This window comes from Nycticebus coucang, chromosome 8, assembly GCF_027406575.1.
Source record: "Nycticebus coucang isolate mNycCou1 chromosome 8, mNycCou1.pri, whole genome shotgun sequence".
Taxonomy (NCBI): domain Eukaryota; kingdom Metazoa; phylum Chordata; class Mammalia; order Primates; family Lorisidae; genus Nycticebus; species Nycticebus coucang.
This window is the reverse complement of record NC_069787.1, coordinates 97480331-97498749: the sequence shown is the minus strand read 5'-3', so window position 1 is coordinate 97498749 and position 18419 is coordinate 97480331. Positions and strand designations below refer to the sequence as shown.

General features: G+C 43.0%; 1 protein-coding gene across 8 annotated transcripts in view; it reads left to right on the top strand.

Moving 5' to 3' along the window:
- The window catches only part of POC1A (POC1 centriolar protein A), a 132713-nt gene that overhangs the window by 76590 nt on the left and 37704 nt on the right, over window positions 1–18419 (top strand). For 6 of the 8 annotated variants that reach the window (XM_053600021.1, XM_053600022.1, XM_053600020.1 and 3 more), the window contains exon 10: window positions 18247–18390. The exons of the other annotated variants lie outside the window; for them this stretch is intronic. In XM_053600021.1, the coding sequence (XP_053455996.1) occupies window positions 18247–18390 (144 nt within the window). The remainder of the gene's footprint in view (window positions 1–18246; window positions 18391–18419) is intronic. 8 annotated transcript variants of the gene reach the window in all.

Genomic DNA, 18419 nt, shown 5'->3' with positions numbered 1-18419 from the left:
TTGTCTCCTTCACCCCATGGCTCCCCTCACCTGCATGTGTCCTTTCAGTAGGACAGAGCTCCCTGTTCCATTTCTTTCTCCTGGGAGGTATATCTGGGCACTGAATAACGTTCCATTTCCTGCCTTATAAGGCAATCTTCTCAGTCTTTTGAAAAATCACCCCTTTTGCTTGCGGGGAAATAGTTGGAAACCATTGCAAGAGCAAGGCTGGGGAGTGAGCAGATAGGTGGGGGTTAGTTCACGTGTGGCTGTCACAGGCTTGAGTTGGACCTGGATGAAGAGAGGGAGTTCCTTGGTTCGTGCATTTAGCATCTCCCACATGACCAAGTCTCTGGGCAACACAGGTTAACTGGATGACAGAGGTGCCTGTGGTCCCTGCCTCAAAGGAACTACTCTCTGTGAGGGTGACTGTAAAATGAGAAAGTGGGTTACACAGCATATGGTCCTGGGACTTGGGTGGCACTGTTCTGTGTGCAAAAAGGCTGAAATCCAAAAGCTGGTCAGGCACACAGATCCCTCATCTTCCATTTTATTTTATTTCATTTCATTTTATATTTTATTTTATTTTATTTTGAGACAGAGCCTCAAGCTATTGCCCTGGGTAGAGTGCTGTGGCATCACAGCTCACAGCAACCTCCAACTTCTGGGCTCAAGTGATTCTCCTGCCTCCGCCTCCCAAGTAGCTGGGACTACATGTGCCCTCCACAACACCTGCTTATTTTTTGGTTGCAGCCGTCATTATTGTTTGGCAGGCCCAGGCTGGATTCGAACCTGCCAGCTCAGGTGTATGTGGCTGGCGCCTTAGCCGCTTGAGCCACAGGCGCCGAGCCTATTTTATTTTATTTTTAATTAATTTTTTGAGATAGAGTCTTTTTCTGTTGCCCAGGCTAGAATGCCATGGCCTTAGCCTACCTCACAACAACCTCAAATTCCTAGGTTCAAGCAATCCTCCTTCCTCAGCCTCCTCAGTTGCTGGGACTACAGGTGTCTGTGACAACAGCTGGCCGATTTTTGTCTCAAACTCATGGCCTCAAGCTGTCGTCCTGCTTTGAGCTCGCAGAATGCTAGGATTACAGGCGTGAGCCACCACGCCCGGCTTCATCTTCCATTTTAGATCCACCCTCCAACCTCTTCACAATTTTTATTTTTTAAATTTTTATTATAATTTTTAGTCCATTTTTATTTTATTTATTTATTTTTTGAGACAGAGCATCACGCTGTCGCCTGGGTAGAGTGCTGTGGCATCACAGTTCACAGCAACCTCCAACTCCTGGGCTTAAGCGATTCTCTTGCCTCAGCCTCCCAAGTAGTTGAGATTATAGGCGCCCGTCACAAAACCTAGCTGTTTTTTGGTTGTAGTTGTCGTTGTTGTTTGGCAGGCCCAGGCTGGATTCAAACCCCCAGCTCTGGTGTATGTGGCTGGTGCCTTAGCTGCTTGAGCTACAAGCGCTGAACCTTTTAATCCAATTTTAGTCCACCCTGTCTGTTTGCCATTGGTAGGGGGTTGGGGTCAAGGAGTGTCTCTAAGGCCTGACTGTTATCTCTATGGAACATCTGGTTTGGTTTGGAGGCTCCCAGGCCTTTTATCTCCATGTTCTTGAGCTTTCAGGAATAGATGACCCAGCACCCTGCTTCTTCATAGCCTAGTGTGAGGAACGTGAAAAGGCACCCTGCATGATCATGCCCTCTAGATGAAAGCCACCAGCAGTACCAGTCCCTACCCTCATGCTCAGGCTGCTTTGAAGAACATTGGCAGGACTGCCAAAAGTTAGATGGTTTTAAGAAACCAGAATTAGGCAGCGCCCAGTGGGTAGGGCACTGGCCACATACACCGAGGCTGGCAGGTTCAAACCTGGCCCGGGCCAGCTAAAGCAACAATGACAGCTGTGACAAAAAAATAGCCGGGCATTGTGGTGGGTGCCTATAGTCCCAGCTACTTAGGAGACTGAGGCAAGAGAATTGCTTAAACCCAAGAGTTTGAGGTTGCTGTGAACTGTGACGCCACAGCATTCTACTGAGGGTGACATAGTGAGACTCTGTCTCCAAAAAAAAGAAACCAGAATTATTCTTGGGTTCAGAGCTATGTTTAAAACCAGAAATTTCCTCTGGATTCCAGGCCAGAACCCTAAATTACAGGGCAAATAAGGCTATAGTATATCTAGTCTGCAAATGCGTGTGGTGAATACAGTACCAAGTTTTTTGTTTTTTTTTTTAAGTTTAGAATTGGGAAAACGGCCCTGCCTTTTCTACATGAGAAGCTGTACATGAGGCTGAGCCAGACTGAGCTCTGTTCTGTTTCCCACCTGGTTTAGCAAACATGGAGGCAGGCAGATGTGGAAGCCTGTTAACTTTTCATGAGGGAAAATTGTCCAAGGCAAGGGCCTGGGACCAAGAAGCATCTGTGCCTATGAGCCTCCTTATCCTCACTTAGCAGAGTGGCAATGTACAGTCCAATGAAAGAGTTGATGAAAAGATTTTAATCTGTGTGTATGCGTGTGTGTGTGTGTGTGTGTGTGTGTGTGTCCATTTCATCCTATTTTGTGCCCAGCCCTGCTTTGGGAACATAGTGACATGCTTTGGTTTTTTAAGTGGAGAGCAGACAGACAGGATGCCCATCTGGGTCTGTCCAAGAAGGATGAGTGAGATAGTCCATCTCAGCCTCAAGTCACCTCCTTCTCTCCTCTGAGGCCCAGACTCAAACCATGGACCAACTCCTGGACTTTTGTCTGTTACACAGAGTTTCAGTTTCAGAAGCAGACTAGACAGAGAGTGAGGTCCAGTGTTAGAAATTAAAAAGAGAAATTTCTACCTTGAGCAGTTGTTAATAATCGAAGACTCCATTACCCCTACCCTCCACCCAGGGAGTGTTCTGCCACATCACCTCACACTGTGGTGTGGTTCAGCTCAGCCACTCCTGGCTGCTAACTCCTGTCAAGCTATGTTTGGACCTCTAAGCAGCTAAAGCCCATATATAGACTAGGTGGCCACTGCTTGGGAGACCTGCCTGGGATTGAGGCTTTGGGAATTGTACTGCACTGAAGTGTGTGACTCTCTGGCTTTCTGTGTTTGGAAACTGTAATTCCCAGACTGATGGGGAGTCTTGTGTGGGCCTCACCTGGGATCTGCAGCCTTGGCTTTGGACCATTCATAATGCCCTGTGGAGAAGTTGTGGTTTTTACCTTGAGTACAGGGTGGCAGTAGTGGGTAGTGTGAAGTATGTCATGTGATGGGTAGGTCGAGTTCTTAAAGACATTTCAGTTGTAACTACATCTTTTTGTTTGTTTTGGTCAGGCTTTATAATTTACAAATAGTAACTTTCACCATGTTAAAAAGTAAACAATTCTTTGATTTTTGACAAACAGGTACAGTCTTGTTACCACAATCACAATCAAGATATAGAATATTTCCATCATCCCAAAAAGTTCCCTTGTGCCTCATTGAAGTCAATCCATTCCCTTCACCTCTGGGCCCAGGCAACCACTAATCTGCTTTTTATTATTATAGATTAGTTTATATTTTTCTGAATTTGATATAAATGGAATTATACAGTTTGATATAAATGGAATTATACAGCATTGTTTTTGGTCTGGTTTCTTTCATTCATTCATTCTAATTTGAGATTGACCCACGTTGTTATTTGTATCAGTAGTTCATTCCTTTATGTTGGTGAGTAATACTCCCTTGAATGGATATACCCCAATATACATATTAGTATACTAATATACCCCAATTTGTTTGTCTATCTGCATATTTTCAGTTTTTGGCTATTACATATAAAGCTGGTGTGAACTTTCATGTACATATTTTTGTATAGACATATACTTCCATTTTTCTTAAGTAAATACCTAGGAGTAGAATAGCTGGGACATATAAGAGGTGTACGTTTAACCTTTTAAGTAACTTTTAACCTGTTTTCTAAAGTTGTTGTACCATATTACATTGGTGCTGGCAGAATATGCTGGCAGAGTACAGGTTTCTCTACCTCCTCACCAACACTTCGTATGGTCAGTCATTTTTAACTTTAGACTCTTCTAATAGGCACTCACTGTGGTTTTAACTTGGATTTACCTAGTGATTAATGATGTATCTTTTTATGTTTGTTTGCCATCTTTATATATAGATAAACTGTATTACCTTTTTTTTTGATGAAGTATCTGTCCAAATCTTTTGCCTATTTTTTACTTGGGTTGTTTATTTTCTCCTTATTGAATTTAGAAAGTTCTTTGTATATTTTACTTTTTTTTTATTAAATTATAGCTGTGTACATTAATGTGATCATGGGGCACCATATACTGGTTTTATAGACCATTTGACATATTTTCATCACACTGGTTAACATAGCCTTCCTGGCATTTTCTTAGTTACTGTGTTAAGACATTTATATTCTACATTTACTAAGTTTCGCATGTACCCTTGTAAGATGCACCACAGGTGTAATTCAATCCTATAATTCCTCCTTCCCTCCGCTCATCCTCCCCCCCTCCCTTCCCTCCCTCTCCCCCTTCCCCATATTCTTAGGTTATAACTGGGTTATAGCTTTCATGTGAAAGCCATAAATTAGTTTCATAGTAGGGCTGAGTACATTGGATACTTTTTCTTCCATTCTTGAGATACTTTACTGAGAAGAATATGTTCCAGCTCCATCCATGTAAGCATGAAAGAGGTAAAGTCTCCATCTTTTTTTAAGGCTGTATAATATTCCATGGTGTACATATACCACAATTTATTAATCCATTTGTGGATCGATGGGCACTTGGGCTTTTTCCATGACTTAGCAATTATGAATTGGGCTACAATAAACATTCTGGTACAAATATCTTTGTTATGATGTGATTTTTGGTCTTCTGGGTGTATACCTAGTAGAGGAATTATAGGATTGAATGGCAGGTCTATTTTTAGATCTCTACGTGTTCTCCAAACATCTTTCCAAAAGGAATGTATTAATTTTCATTCCCACCAGCAGTGTAGAAGTGTTCCCTTTTCTCCACGTCCACACCAACATCTCTGGTCGTGGGATTTTGTGATATGGGCTAATCTTATTGGAGTTAGATTATATCTCAAAGTAGTTTTGATTTGCATTTCTCTGATGATTAAGGATGATGAGCATTTTTTCATATGTCTGTAGGCCGTGAGCCTGTCTTCTTCAGAGAAGTTTCTTTTCAAGTCCCTTGCCCAGCCTGCTATGGGATCACTGTTCTTTTCTTGCTAAAATGTTTGAGTTCTCTGTGGTTCTGGTTATTAAACCTTTGTCAGAGACATAACCTGCAAATATCTTCCCCCATTCTGAGGGCTGTCTGCTTGCTTTACTTACCGTGTTCTTGGCTGTGCAGAATCTTTTTAGTTTGATCAAGTCCCAGTAGTGTATTTTTGAAGCTGCTTCAATTGCCCGGGGCGGGGGCAGGGGTCCTCCTCATAAAATATTCGCCCAGACAGATTTCTTCAAGGGTTTTCCCTGCACTCTCTTCTAGTATTTTTATAGTTTCATGTCTTAAGTTTAAATCTTTAATCCAGTGAGAGTCTATCTTAGTTAATGGTGAAAAGTGTGGGTCCAGTTTCAGTCTTCTACAGGTTGCCAGCCAGTTCACCCAGCACCATTTGTTAAATAGGTAATCTTTTCCCCAATGAATGTTTTTTTTTTTTTTTTGGCCAGAGCTGGGTTTGAACCCACCACCTCTGGCATATGGGACCGGCACCCTACTCCTTGAGCCACAGGCGCCGCCCTGCCAATGAATGTTTTTAATTGGCTTGTCAAAGATCAAATAACGGTAAGTAGCTGGGTTCATCTCTTTGTTCTCTATTCTGTTCCATACATCTACCTCTCTGTTTTTGTGCCAGTACCAGGCTGTTTTGATCACTATCGATTTATAGTATAGTCTGAGGTCCAGTAACGTGATTCCTCCTGCCTTGTTTTTATTTCTGAGTAATGTCTTGGCTATTCAAGGTTTTTTCTGATTCCATATAAAACGAAGTATTGTTTTTTCAAGATCTTTAAAGTATGACAGTGGAGCTTTAATAGGGATTGCATTAAAATTGTGTATTGCTTTGGGTAGTATGGACATTTTAACAATGTTGAGTCTTCCCAGCCATAAGCATGGTATGTTTTTCCATTTGTTAACATTTTCAGCTATTTCTTTTCTTAGAGTTTCATACTTCTCTTTATAGAGATCTTTCATGTCCATTGTTAGATAAACTCCCAAATATTTCATCTTCTTTGGCACTACTGTGAATGCAATAGAGTCCTTAACTTTTTTTAATGTATTTTTTTATATATTGTTGGTATATATAAAGGCTACCAATTCATGAATGTTGATTTTGTAACCTGAGACACTGCTGTATTCCTTGATCACTTCTAAGAGTTTTGTAGTACAATCCCTGGTGTTTTCCAGATATACAATGATATCATCTGCGAAGAGCGAAAGTTATCTCTCCTGACCCTATATGGATAACCTTGATCACCTTTTCTTCCCTAATTGGAATGGCTAAAACTTCCATTACAATGTTAAAGAGCAGTAGAGACAATGGGCAACCTTGTCTGGTTTCTGATCTGAGTGGAAATGATTTTAATTTAACTCCATTCAATATGATATTGGCTGTGGGTTTGCTGTAGAAGGCCTCTATCAGTTTAAGAAATGTCCCTTCTATACCAATTTTCTTAAGTGTTCTGATCATGAAGGGATGCTGGATATTATCAAAAGCTTTTTCTGCATCAATTGAGAGAATCATATGGTCTTTATTTTTTAATTTGTTTATGTGCTGAATTATATTTATAGATTTACGTATATTGAACCAGCCTTGAGACCCTGGGATAAAACTGACTTGGTTATGATGTATAATTTGATGTGTTGCTGGATTCTGTTTGTTAGGATCTTGTTGAATATTTTTGTATCTATATTCATTAGTGATATTGGTCTATAATTTTCTTTTCTTGTTGGGTCTTTTCCTGGTTTGGGGATCAGGGTGATGTTTGCTTCATAAAACGTGTTGGGTAGTCTTCCTTCTTTTTCTATATTTTGGAACAGGTTGAGTAATTTAGGTACTAGTTCCTCTTTAAAGGTTTGGTAGAATTCTGACGTGAAGCCATCTGGTCCCGGGCTTTTCTTTTTAGGGAGATTTTGTATGGTTGATGCTATTTCAGAACAACAACTTGTTCAACATTTCCACTTGATTCTGGCTAAGTCTTGGAAGGTGATGTGCTTCCAAGTATTGGTCAATTTCCTTCAGATTTTCATATTTCTGAGAATAAAGTTTCTTGTAATATTCATTAAGGATTTTTTTAATTTCTGAGGAGTCTGTTGTTATTTCGTCTTTGTCATTTCTGATTGATGAAATTAGAGATTTTACTCTTTTTTTCCTGGTTAGGTTAGCCAAAGGTTTATCTATTTTATTGACCTTTTCAAAAAACCAACTTTTTGATTTATTGATCTGTTATATAATTCTTTTGTTTTCAATTTCATCGAATTGTGCTCTAATTTTGGTTATTTCTTTTCTTCTACTGGGTTTGGGGTTGGAATATTCTTCCTTTTCCAGTTGCTTGAGATGTCCCATTAAGTTGTTAACTTCCTCTCTTTCCATTCTCTTGAGGAAGGCTTGCAGTGCTATAAATTTCCCTCTTAGGGCTGCCTTTGTGGTATCCCAGAGGTTTTGATAATTCATGTCTTCATTGTCGTTTTGTTCCAAAACTTTAGAAATTTCCTTCTCTGACCCAGCTATCATTCAGCATAAGGTTATTTAACTTCCATTTTTTTTGTAGGAGTATGCAGACTCCTGTTGTTACTGAGTTCAACTTTTATTCCAGGGTGGTCCAAGAAGATGCAAGGAATAATTTCGATTCCTTTAAATTTACTGAGGTTAGACTTGTGATCTAAGATTGATCGATTTTGGAGTATGTTCCATGGGCTGATGAGAAGTATGTATATTCAGTTTTGTTGGGATGAAATGTTGTGTAGATGTCTGCTAAATCCAAATGTTGGATGGTTAGGTTTAAATCTAAAATTTCTTTGCTCAGCTTCTTAGTGGAGGATGGATCCAACACTGCCAAAGAAGTGTTGAAATCTCCAATTATTATGGAGCTGGAGGAAATCAAGTTGCTCGTGTCTGTTAGAGTTTCTCTTATAAATTGAGGTGCATTCTGCTTGCGTGCATAAATATTAATGATTGAAATCTCATCATATTGAGTATTACCCTTAACAAATATGAAGTGACCATTCTTATCCTTTGTTACTTTTGTTGGTTTAAAGCCTATTGTATCTGCAAATAGAATTGCAACACCTGCTTTTTTCTGATTACCATTCGCCTGAAATATGGACGACCATCCTTTCACCCTTAGTCTGTATTTATCTTGTAAAGTAAGATGTGATTCTTGTATGCAGCAAATATCTGGCCTGAGTTTTTGTATCCAGTCAGCCAACCTGTGCCTCTTTAGAGGACAGTTTAAGCCATTCACATTAATGGAGAATATAGATAAGTCTGGTAAAATTTTGGGTATTGAGTTTTTTGAAAGTCCAGTGGACATTTTTAATCCTTTTGCCACTGTGGAAGTTGGAATTTGATCAAAAGTTTCTGAGTGAGCTCTCTCTCTGAGAGAATGATCCGTTTTTGCTCTCCATTTCTCTTCCTCTTTGAGAGTTTGGGAGCATTCAAAAGCTTTGTCTTCAGTGTCAGAAATCCTTTCTTCTGTTTGCTCCACTCTTTTACTGATGGATTATACTGTATTTTTCAGGTCTTTGAGGACTGCAAATTCTTGCTTCAATGTGTCAAAATCATTGGTTTTGTCTTTAAATTTGTTGAATTCTTGAGACAACTTTTGAATTTCTCCTTGAATTTCTAATTCCAACTTTTGAACTGCTCCTCGAATTTCTAATTCCATATTTTCCTCCATTCTATTAATCTTGTTTGCAATCCAAATTCTGAATTCGACTTCTGACATCTTGATCATCTGTTTATGAATGGGATCTTCAGTTACATCTGCCATATCTTTCCTCAGGGGGGTTGATCTACTCTGGTTATTCATGTTACCAGAGTTTTTCCGCTGATTCTACCCCATGATTATTTTATACCATTTGACTTTTCCCCTGGAGGTTTGCTGAAGACTTGTACAGTGCTACGGCCTGCGAATCTGGGGACCTGTTTGGTGTGGTGGGGCTAAGTGGCTCTGTCTTGTTTTCAGCTGGTCTCTGTCCAACCCTAGTGAAACAGTTACTCTGGGTTGAAGTCTCAGCTGTGGAGAAGTACCAGCAATTAAGTCACCCCGCCCTCCCAGGCAACAATTGGAACAGGAAAACCAAACCTTCCTATCCCAGGGCACCACTTGGATAGTCCTTGGGCAATTGACTCAGTTCAAAAGGTCCAAGTCAATTGTCTCAGTCATCACCTGTTTCAGGTGGAAGGGTTTAAAAGGTCTCTGGCAACTAGATCACGGGGGTCTGCTGACAACTCATTATGACTTTCTTCGGTGCTTTGTGAGGTCAGGAGGACCCACCCAGCAAATAGATTAGTCTGGGAAGGTTGATGTCTCCTTCCCCACCTTGCACCTCTGTCACACCCAGTCACTGATAACTCCGCAGGGCTGTGACCCAGTTGCCCCCAATGAGCAGATACTCCAGGGGTTTGCACCTGCCTGAATCACAAGGAAATCTATGTCTCCTCAGCCAGGCCGCTGCTCTCTGCCTCTATCCGGCAGGGGGAGGTGAGGCCTGACAACCTCAGGCTCTTGATGGAGACTGGGGGTGTTCACTCAGTTCCAGCCCTGCCGCTGCTTGATGTTACTGACAGAACAGAACAACTTTGCAGAATTTGTTTCTGTCCCTGCTAAATTCCCCTGCAGAAGAGAAGCTGTGTTGAGTTCACAGAACCTGTGCCTCAGGCCCTGTCTTTGCTGCTGCCTGGTAGTTTGTATTCGCAGCATGGTTAGCTGTCAGTTCTAGCCTCTTGCCCTCCTTTGTCTAGGCTGATGATCTCCTGGGGGCCAGGTGTGTCTTAGGCTCAGTAAAGCCGGTCCTCTGGGTCAGCCCCGCCCTGGGAGTCAGCTGGCACTGCGCGTGATTTCTAGTCCCTGCGCTCCACCCAGGCCGGTACTGCCTCAAGCAAACCCTTTACTAATGGGGCCTGCGTTTCCGTCCCAGATCTATTCTGCCGGTGGTTGCCACCCGAGAAGATGCCCATCCTCCTCTGATTGCCCAGAGAGACAGGAAGTGTGACTCCAGAACATCCAGGTGTGAGCCCCACTGCCACCAAAAATGGCTGCTGCTCTGCACCTCGGGACACCACTGCTCAGGCGTGGCTCCCCCTCAGCCGACCGTCCTCTCCTCACTCCTGTGCTGCAGAATCAGCACTGACCAGCTGCAGTCCAGGCCCTGTCCACACCCCTCGAGAAATCACCCAAGTATCTGGACTTCTAGGGGACAGGCCTCCAGATCTCAGAGTGAGAGTTGAGGGGAGTGCTGGGAGCTCAGAACTGCAGGTAGAGAATATATACAGTTTTACACAGTTTTATGCCTGGCAAGAGAATGCCATGGCACCCTAGTAGGGGAAGTAGGTCCAGTTTTTAGAGGGTCTCTCCTGTGAAGTATAATGGGAGGACTTTTGAACTCTGCTCGTTTGGGTATGGGGTACTCCGAGCCATTCTCATGGGGGGTTGGGGGAACTCCTGTCCGCTTGGTGATGGATTTTGTACCTTTTGTTTGTATCCTTGGGGTCACAACTCACCTCAGCAGGGTTGATATGTGTTCTTCAACCTTCTCCCTTGGTGCAGCTCTGATCCACCAGGTTATTTGTTAAATTTCTGTTCTTTAACTCTCCTTCTGGATGGGAGCCTCTGTGGAAAGCTGGCTTCGGTCAGCCATCTTGTCTCCACCCTCTGTATATCTTACATATAAGTCCTTTCCCAGATATATGATTTGCAAATATTTTCTCCCAGTCTGTAGTTTTTTGTTTGTTTGTTGTTTGAGACAGAGTCTCAATTTATCACCCTCAGTAGAGTGCTGTAGTGGCACAGCTCATAGCAACCTCCAACTCCTGGGCTTAGGCTATTCTCTTGCCTCAGCCTCCTGAGGAGCTGGGACTACAGGCGCCCGCCACAACATCTGGCTATTTTTTTGTTTTGCAATTTGGCCGGGGCCATGTTCGAACCCGCCACCCTTGGTATATGGGGCCGGTGCCCTACCTACTGAGCCACAGGCGCCGCCCCCCAGTCTGTAGTTTGTAACAGGGTCTTTCAAAGAACAGTTTTAAATTTTGATGAAGTTTGTTTTATCTATTTTTCTTGTATGTATTATGTCTTTTCACATAAATTATAGTACCAACTTCTTAATGTCTACAGATGATTTAGGAGAGAATTGATACCTTTTTTATAAACATTGAATCTTCAATGCATGAACATAATGTATCTCTTCATTGATATAGATCTTTGATTTTTCTCATTGGTGTTTTATAAGTTTTCAGTATACAAACTTTACACATAAGTTGTTAGATTTATACCTAAGCATTTTGTGATGTGTTGCATGGTAGCCCCCTAAAAGATATGTCCATGTCCTAACTTCCAGAGCCTTTGAATGTGGTCTCATTTAAAGGGTCTTTGCAGATGTAATTAAGAATCTCAAAATGAGATAATCTCAGATTATTAGTCCTAAATCCAATGAGACATATAGGCAGTCTCTGGGTTGCAAACAAGATAGAGTCCATCAGTTGGTTCTTAAATAGAATTTGTATGTGCACTGGAATAGGTACATCACATATTACCTGTAATAGCTTCCATTTGTAAGTGTAAGTTAAACATCAGTCCAATATTTATAACTTGGGGACTTACTGTAATAGCCTCCATTCATAAGTGTGAGTTGTATGTAAGTTGGATGTTTATAACTTGTGGACTGCCTGTATCCTTCTAAGAGACACACAGAGGAGAGACACACAAAGAAGAGGAGAGACCATATGAAGACAGAAGCATAGATGGAGTGAAACAGCCACGAACCAAGGAATCTTGGAGGCAACAGAAACTGGAAGAGACAAGGAAGGATTCTCCCTTAGTGCCTCCAGAGGAAGTGCACGGCCCTGCTGAACCTTGATTTCAGAGTTCTGGTGTCCAGAACTATGAAAAAATTAATTTCTCTTGTTTTACGCCATGAAATGTGATAATTTGTTACCATAATTCTGGGGAACTAATATACATTTCATGAGTTTTTAGTGCCATTGAAAATATAATGGGCCAAGAATTTTCAAAAAATAATAAAAGAGTTCAAACCATAGGTCCAAATAGCTCAGAGAAACAAACAAGCCGGATAAAAAGCCAGTAACAAAACTCTAGTTGAGTTATATTCAAACTTCTGAAAACCAAGGGGTAAGAGAAAATCTTGAGGGTAGCCAGAGAGACACAGATATAATGGATCAAAAGTAGGAATTACAAAAATTTCTCATAAGAAACTATACAAACCAAAAGAATGGAGTGATAGCTTTAAAGTATTGAAAGAAAATCAACTGCCAACCCAAATTCTATATTCAGCAAAAATATCTTTATAAATGAAGGGGAAATTAAGATTTTTTTTTTTTTTCCAGACAAACAAAAGCTTAGAGAATTCATTACGGAAATTTGTACTATAAGAAATGTCTCTTTTCTCTCTCTCCTTCTGGGATTCCTGTTGCCTGCATGTTAGACAACATTGTCCATCCCTCTTGTGTTTCATTTTCAGGAATTGATCTGTCTTTAAGGTCACTATTTTCCTCAGCTGGGTTGACCTTACAATAGCCCATCAAAGCCATTCTTAATCTCTGTTACTAGGTTTCTTTTTTTTTTTGAGACAGAGTCTCACTATGTCACCCTGGGTAGAGTGCTGTGGCATCACAGCTCACAGCAACCTCAAACTCTTGGGTTTAAGTGATTCTCTTGCCTTAGCCTCCCAAGTAGCTGGGATTATAGGCTCCCACCACAACACCCGGCTATTTTTTGTAGCAATTGTCATTGTTGTTTGGCTGGCCCAGGCCGGGTTCATACCCAATAGCCTCAGTATATGTGGCTGGTGCCATAACCACTGTGCTACACGCACCGAGCCTGTTACTAGGTTTCTTATTTCTGTCATTTTCATTTGACTCTTCTAATTTCTACATTCTGCTGAAATTTTCCTTTTCTTCATTTGTGTTGTCCCGTAGAATCTTTAACCTTTTAATCATAGTTATTTTCAATTCTGTGTCTGGTAGTGCCAACATCTAGGTCATCTGAATCTGGTACTCCTGATTGCTTTGACTCTTGACGATAGAGTTTTTTTACTTCTCATAATTTGTTGTTGTTGTTGTTTTGCAGTTTTTGGCTGGGGCTGGGTTTGAACCCTCCACCTCCAGCATATGGGGCCGGCACCCTACCCCTTTGAGCCACAGGTACTACCCTATCCTCTCATAATTTTTGATTGAATGCCAGACATCATATTTAGGGCAATAGAGATGTAGTCAATCTTAACAGGAATTGAGCTTAGTTTAGTGTTACCTTAAAAGTGAGATCTGGGGGCGGCGCCTGTGGCTCAAGGAGGAGGGCGCTGGTCCCATATGCCAGAGGTGACCGGTTCAAACCTAGCCCGGGCCAAAATCCAAAAAAAAAAAAAGTGAGATCTGGGTGTTAGGTGTTAGATTTCACTGTTCCTGCTCCGTCCTCTGCTTTCAGCCTTCTCCCTGGTTGTGCCTCTCAGAGGGGCATGCTCTCTGCCCTTCCCCATCCATAGGCTACTGCTTCTTGTTAACTGGATGTTTGATAGCTTTGTCAGGGAAGCTCTATATTGTTCTAACTCAGCTTCAGTTTTAAACAGGCCCTATGTTCCTGAGTCTCAGAAGTAGGGAATTCTCAGGTCTGCTCCTCCCTCAGTCAAAGAAGACTTTGACAATCTCAGTTTAGGATAGTTTCCTGCTTCTTCTCTGAGGGCAGAGTGGTTTTTATCTTTGTTCTTACCCAGTAGCTTAAGGATTTTGTTCTGTAAGGGAGAAGTCCTGCCAGTATTTCCTACCTTTTCCTTGTCTACTCCCCTCCTCTGAGCCTGCACCTCCAAGGATGGTTTTCTTCCATTAACTGCCCTACTCCCTATCTTTCTCGTGAACGCCCAGGGGAAGTCTGTGGAAAAGAACCTGGAAGGGGGTGCAAGTTCCCCTTGTATCTGTGGCTCCCGGGGGTTCTTCACTCTTGGCCTGCAACAGTCTGTTAAAACTTAAAACTTGTGTGGCACTTGGTATTTTTTCTCATGCTTTGCCACAGGTGATGCTCACTTTGAAAGTGTCTGTCTTTCCTTAGATTTCAGGCTAGTTGCTTACTCTGTGACCCCAGCTCTTTGATTTAAGAAAAATTATGATTCTTTTAGTTAGAGTGTGATCCTTTTCGGGGGAGGTAAATGGGATTAACACTTTCCTCAACTTTATATATTCTAGGTAGGAGTTACTGATCCATGCCCGCATCTTGATGAAAAAGTGAGACCGTGGTCAATTCAGAGACAAGAAAAGAAGTCAACTCCAGATGAGTTGAATTCTTGTCACAGGAAGACCTACAAGCTATTCTGTTTTGTCTTTTAATTTTATTTTTTGTTGAGATGGGGGGAGGGGTGTCTCTTTAGGTTGCCCGAGCTGGTCTCAAACGAGCTGGTCTCAAACTTCTCTCCTTAAGCAATACTTCCAGCCTCCCAGAGTGCTGGGATTACAGGCATGAGCACCCCACCCATCTTGTTTACTTCTTTAATGAAGTTTTACATTTTGGTTCTTCATGGCTGAGCATTAACCAACCACAGATATTCATGCAATTCCTGCTGTGTGCAAAGAAATGCGGAGCTCCTTAGTGATGTGTGGCTGGCCAGCAGCAAAGAAAAAAAGAATTGAGGAAGAATTGAGGCAGGCAACACATTCACTTACCTTGAGGCAGGCAACATTCATTTACCTTGAGAGCTCAAGGCCCATACCAGGGTGATGTGAGAGGAGATGAGCTATAGACCCAGAGTGAGATTTCCACAAAGTTAAAATGGATTCATCTCTTAACAGTCACCTTTTTTGTTTTGATACTAAGATACTATATTTGGCAAAAGTGAAAAGTTGTTGATTTGGTATAGATCTATATGTGTGTTTGTGTGGGTTCATCTTTGTTGTGATTTTACTCATGATGTGCTTCACTGAGAACCACAAGGCAAAGGCCGTAGGATCCTTTGATGTTAAACAGGCAAAACACTGATGTGATTTTTGCTTTTAAATGCTGCCGGAGTTATTCTGCCACTGTTATCATTCATGGCCCTGGTTCAGATCCCAGCCGTGTCATTTGCTGGGTGACTCAAAACAAGTTACTTAACCTCTCTGAGCCCAGGTTTCTTAACTGAAATATAAGGTTGATGCCCATCCTTAAGGGCCATCATAGATATTAAATGAGGTGACACGTATTAAGAGAGATGACATTAAATGAGGGCACACAGTAGATTGCAAGTAAACAATGGCAATTGCTGGACTGGGGGGGGGTATTAAGTGCTGAGATGTCCTCTGATGAAAGTGAGCAAGGGGGCAGAGAAATGGCTCAGGGCATTACTGGGGGTTTGGGACTAGGTATCTTCAAACAGTTATTTTCTGAGCCTCAGTTTCCTTTGTTGTAAATGGAGATATCCCACTAAACTTGTGGTATAGATAGGAAAACAGTGGCTCCTGCAACGCTCCCTTCTAACGGCCTATCTCCAGCTCAGAGCACTGTGGCTGCTGTCCCTAGTATTCCCTAGAGCTGGCTCAGCTTTGGCTCACCAGCCACTATACTTCCAGAGGCAGAGCTCAGTTTTGTCAGTTTCTGGGCTATTCTGTAGAAACACTTAGAATTTCCATTCCCTTCTTCCTAGGCAGCAGGCAGCACCGGTTTGCCTATACCATGACAATGCCAGCTGTCAGGACAGAGGGCTGCCTGCTTGCACCTTTCCTCCAGTGTAAGACTGTGCATGTCTGGAAGAGTTCTCTGGAAGGATGGACATAAGACTGTGACTGTTTCCTGAGAAAGGTCAGCTGGTGACTTTAGAACCCTTTGAAGGGAAGAGGAAGTAGAAGCTTGGAGAAGATAAGCTTCTTGCCCATTGCCACCTCACTGGTCAGGGGTGGAGCTAGAATTTCATCTCGCCTGTCTTGAATCACCATTCTTCACTGCTGTACTATGTTATGTTTCCCAATAGAACTGCCTGGGTCTGGGGGCCACCGTGGTGGGCTATAAGTTGTCCTGGCAAAGTGGGTGGGCTTCTGAAATGTTTCCTTTGGGGGTGGACTTCTGGGTGGGCATTGATTCCTAGAGGGCTAAAAGAGCCCCACCTGTCCCTGCTGGCTCAGGTCTTATGTAATGACCATAGACATAACAGACATGCCAACAATGGGCATAAGGACTGACCCAGAACTGCTTTTCTTCTCACATTCAAGTTATCTTGCCACCAAAGTGTACATTTTTGCAAGTTCAAATCAACTTGCCCTTGAGAGTTTGTGACCCGTGAGATTAGATCAGATTCTATAAGATATCCTAATAAAGGAAAATATGCAGGTAGGGTCCATGTCCTAAATGTCTCTTACATTCTTCCTTTGCTGGTTGGAAATCCTCTCCTGGGCTGATTTTTTTCAAGGACTGTGATCCCCACCAAGTTGGGCATGTCCAGGGCAGAGCATCTTCCTAAGGAAGGCTGCTGTGGGTTAGTCCAAGAGGGGAGACTCAAGAGATATAGCCAGTTGCTGACATTGGGTCTGCAGGCAGGGCAGAGTTGTGGGTGAGTGCACAGACCATCCTAGATGAGCCCCAGTCATAGCCAGTATACTCCACTGGTTGTGGTACTGAGGGTGGGAGGCTGCCAGGTGGAGTACCCTTGGCTCTGTGGTATATGGCAAGCTTCTAGCACAGATGTGTTCTGGGTTTGGGGGGAAAGGAATGATAAACACAGGCAGGAGAAGGGAGAGGGCACAGACACAATGGTAGCTGTGGGGCATTGATTCATCCCATTTAGATGTCTCATCCTAGCCCTAGAGATGAAGTGGCTGGAGGAACAGAGCAGGAATGGGGAAAGAACAGTGCAAGGCTGCCAGGAGCACAGAGGAGTTCTGATTAGGAGGGGGCCTTACAATGTGAAGGGGGATAAGGTGCTTAGAAAGGAGTGAAGAGGGGGGCATGAGGGCATCCCCAGTGGAGAGCACCACATGAGCTGGGCTCGAGGAAAGAGAGGAGCTCAGGAATGAGGCAGACTGGATTGGGGTACCTTGCCAGGGGTTTTGGATTTTGTCCCAAAGGCAGCAGAAAGCCCTGGAGGACTGGCAAAGCTAGGGAGTGATGTGGTAAATTTGGAATGTCCATTAGTGAGGTAGTGGCTTAAAACCCCCAAGTGTGGCTGCGTTTATAGTTTGCTAAGGCTTTAGAGCTGGCTGATAATGTGGGCCATCACTGAAGGGCCATGTTCCCACTGGAACAAGTCCATAGGGGAATCGTAGTCTCCAAGAATTGGGCATCTGCTGGCCCTGTATTCAGATACCCCTGGCTGTAGTGTCCTGCCTTGCTGAACATGGACAGTGCTTCCTTGGTCAGGAGAAGCCTTTGTCTTTGTATAGAGCAAAAGACTGACTTTTCAGAATTTCAGAGCTGAAGAGCCTTAGGCAGAAACACCAAGCCTCAGATGCTCCTGGAATCCTGTTTAAAGTAGCTATGGGGTAACTGTCTTATGAGTGCCAATTCCCACCAGCCATCTGACTAGGACATTCACATAGACATCTTTATTTTCCCAGGGGAACTATGGCAAGGTTGGAACATTCCCCCTTTATCCTCACTTCTAGTTCTAGGCCTCAGTTCCTGGGGCCTTAGGAAGTCATTAGTAAAGCCTGGGACATTTCCATGTGGGAGGGTAGTGAATTGAAGTTTGGCTGACTTCAGAGCCAGGCCAGTCTTTAACACCTCTGGATTTACCATGATGCCTGCTGAAGGGTGCAAGCTAGATGCAGAGGTAGGAAATGAGTCCCTGGAGGCACTCACTGGCCACCTGCTTATCTCCTGAAGGCCCTTTCCAGCCTGGGCCTCCAGTTACTCTGATTCTGCTCCTTACTCACGGCCTCTGTTTGGAAAGGTGGGTGTGTGGACCTGGATATGGGAAGATCGCCACACTGCCATTTCTTACTGACACTTGGAACTCATTTTCTCAAGTTTGCTGGTAGTTTGCCCTTTAATCCTTTAAAGGGGCTAGTCCTCTCTTAGTCTTTCCTAAAGCACTGAATATACTGAGGGACTCTTTTCTTTCTGTCTTTACCCAGCCAGCAGTAAATTTCCCCATGTCACCAGGCAGAGGCAAGAGTCTGGAGTCGGTGCAGAGCCAGCCCCAGGAGCCCATCAGCATGCCCCAGACACTGACTAGCACACTGGAGCACATCGTGGGCCAGCTGGATGTCCTCACCCAGGTAGGCCATGGTGTGAGTTCACCTAATTA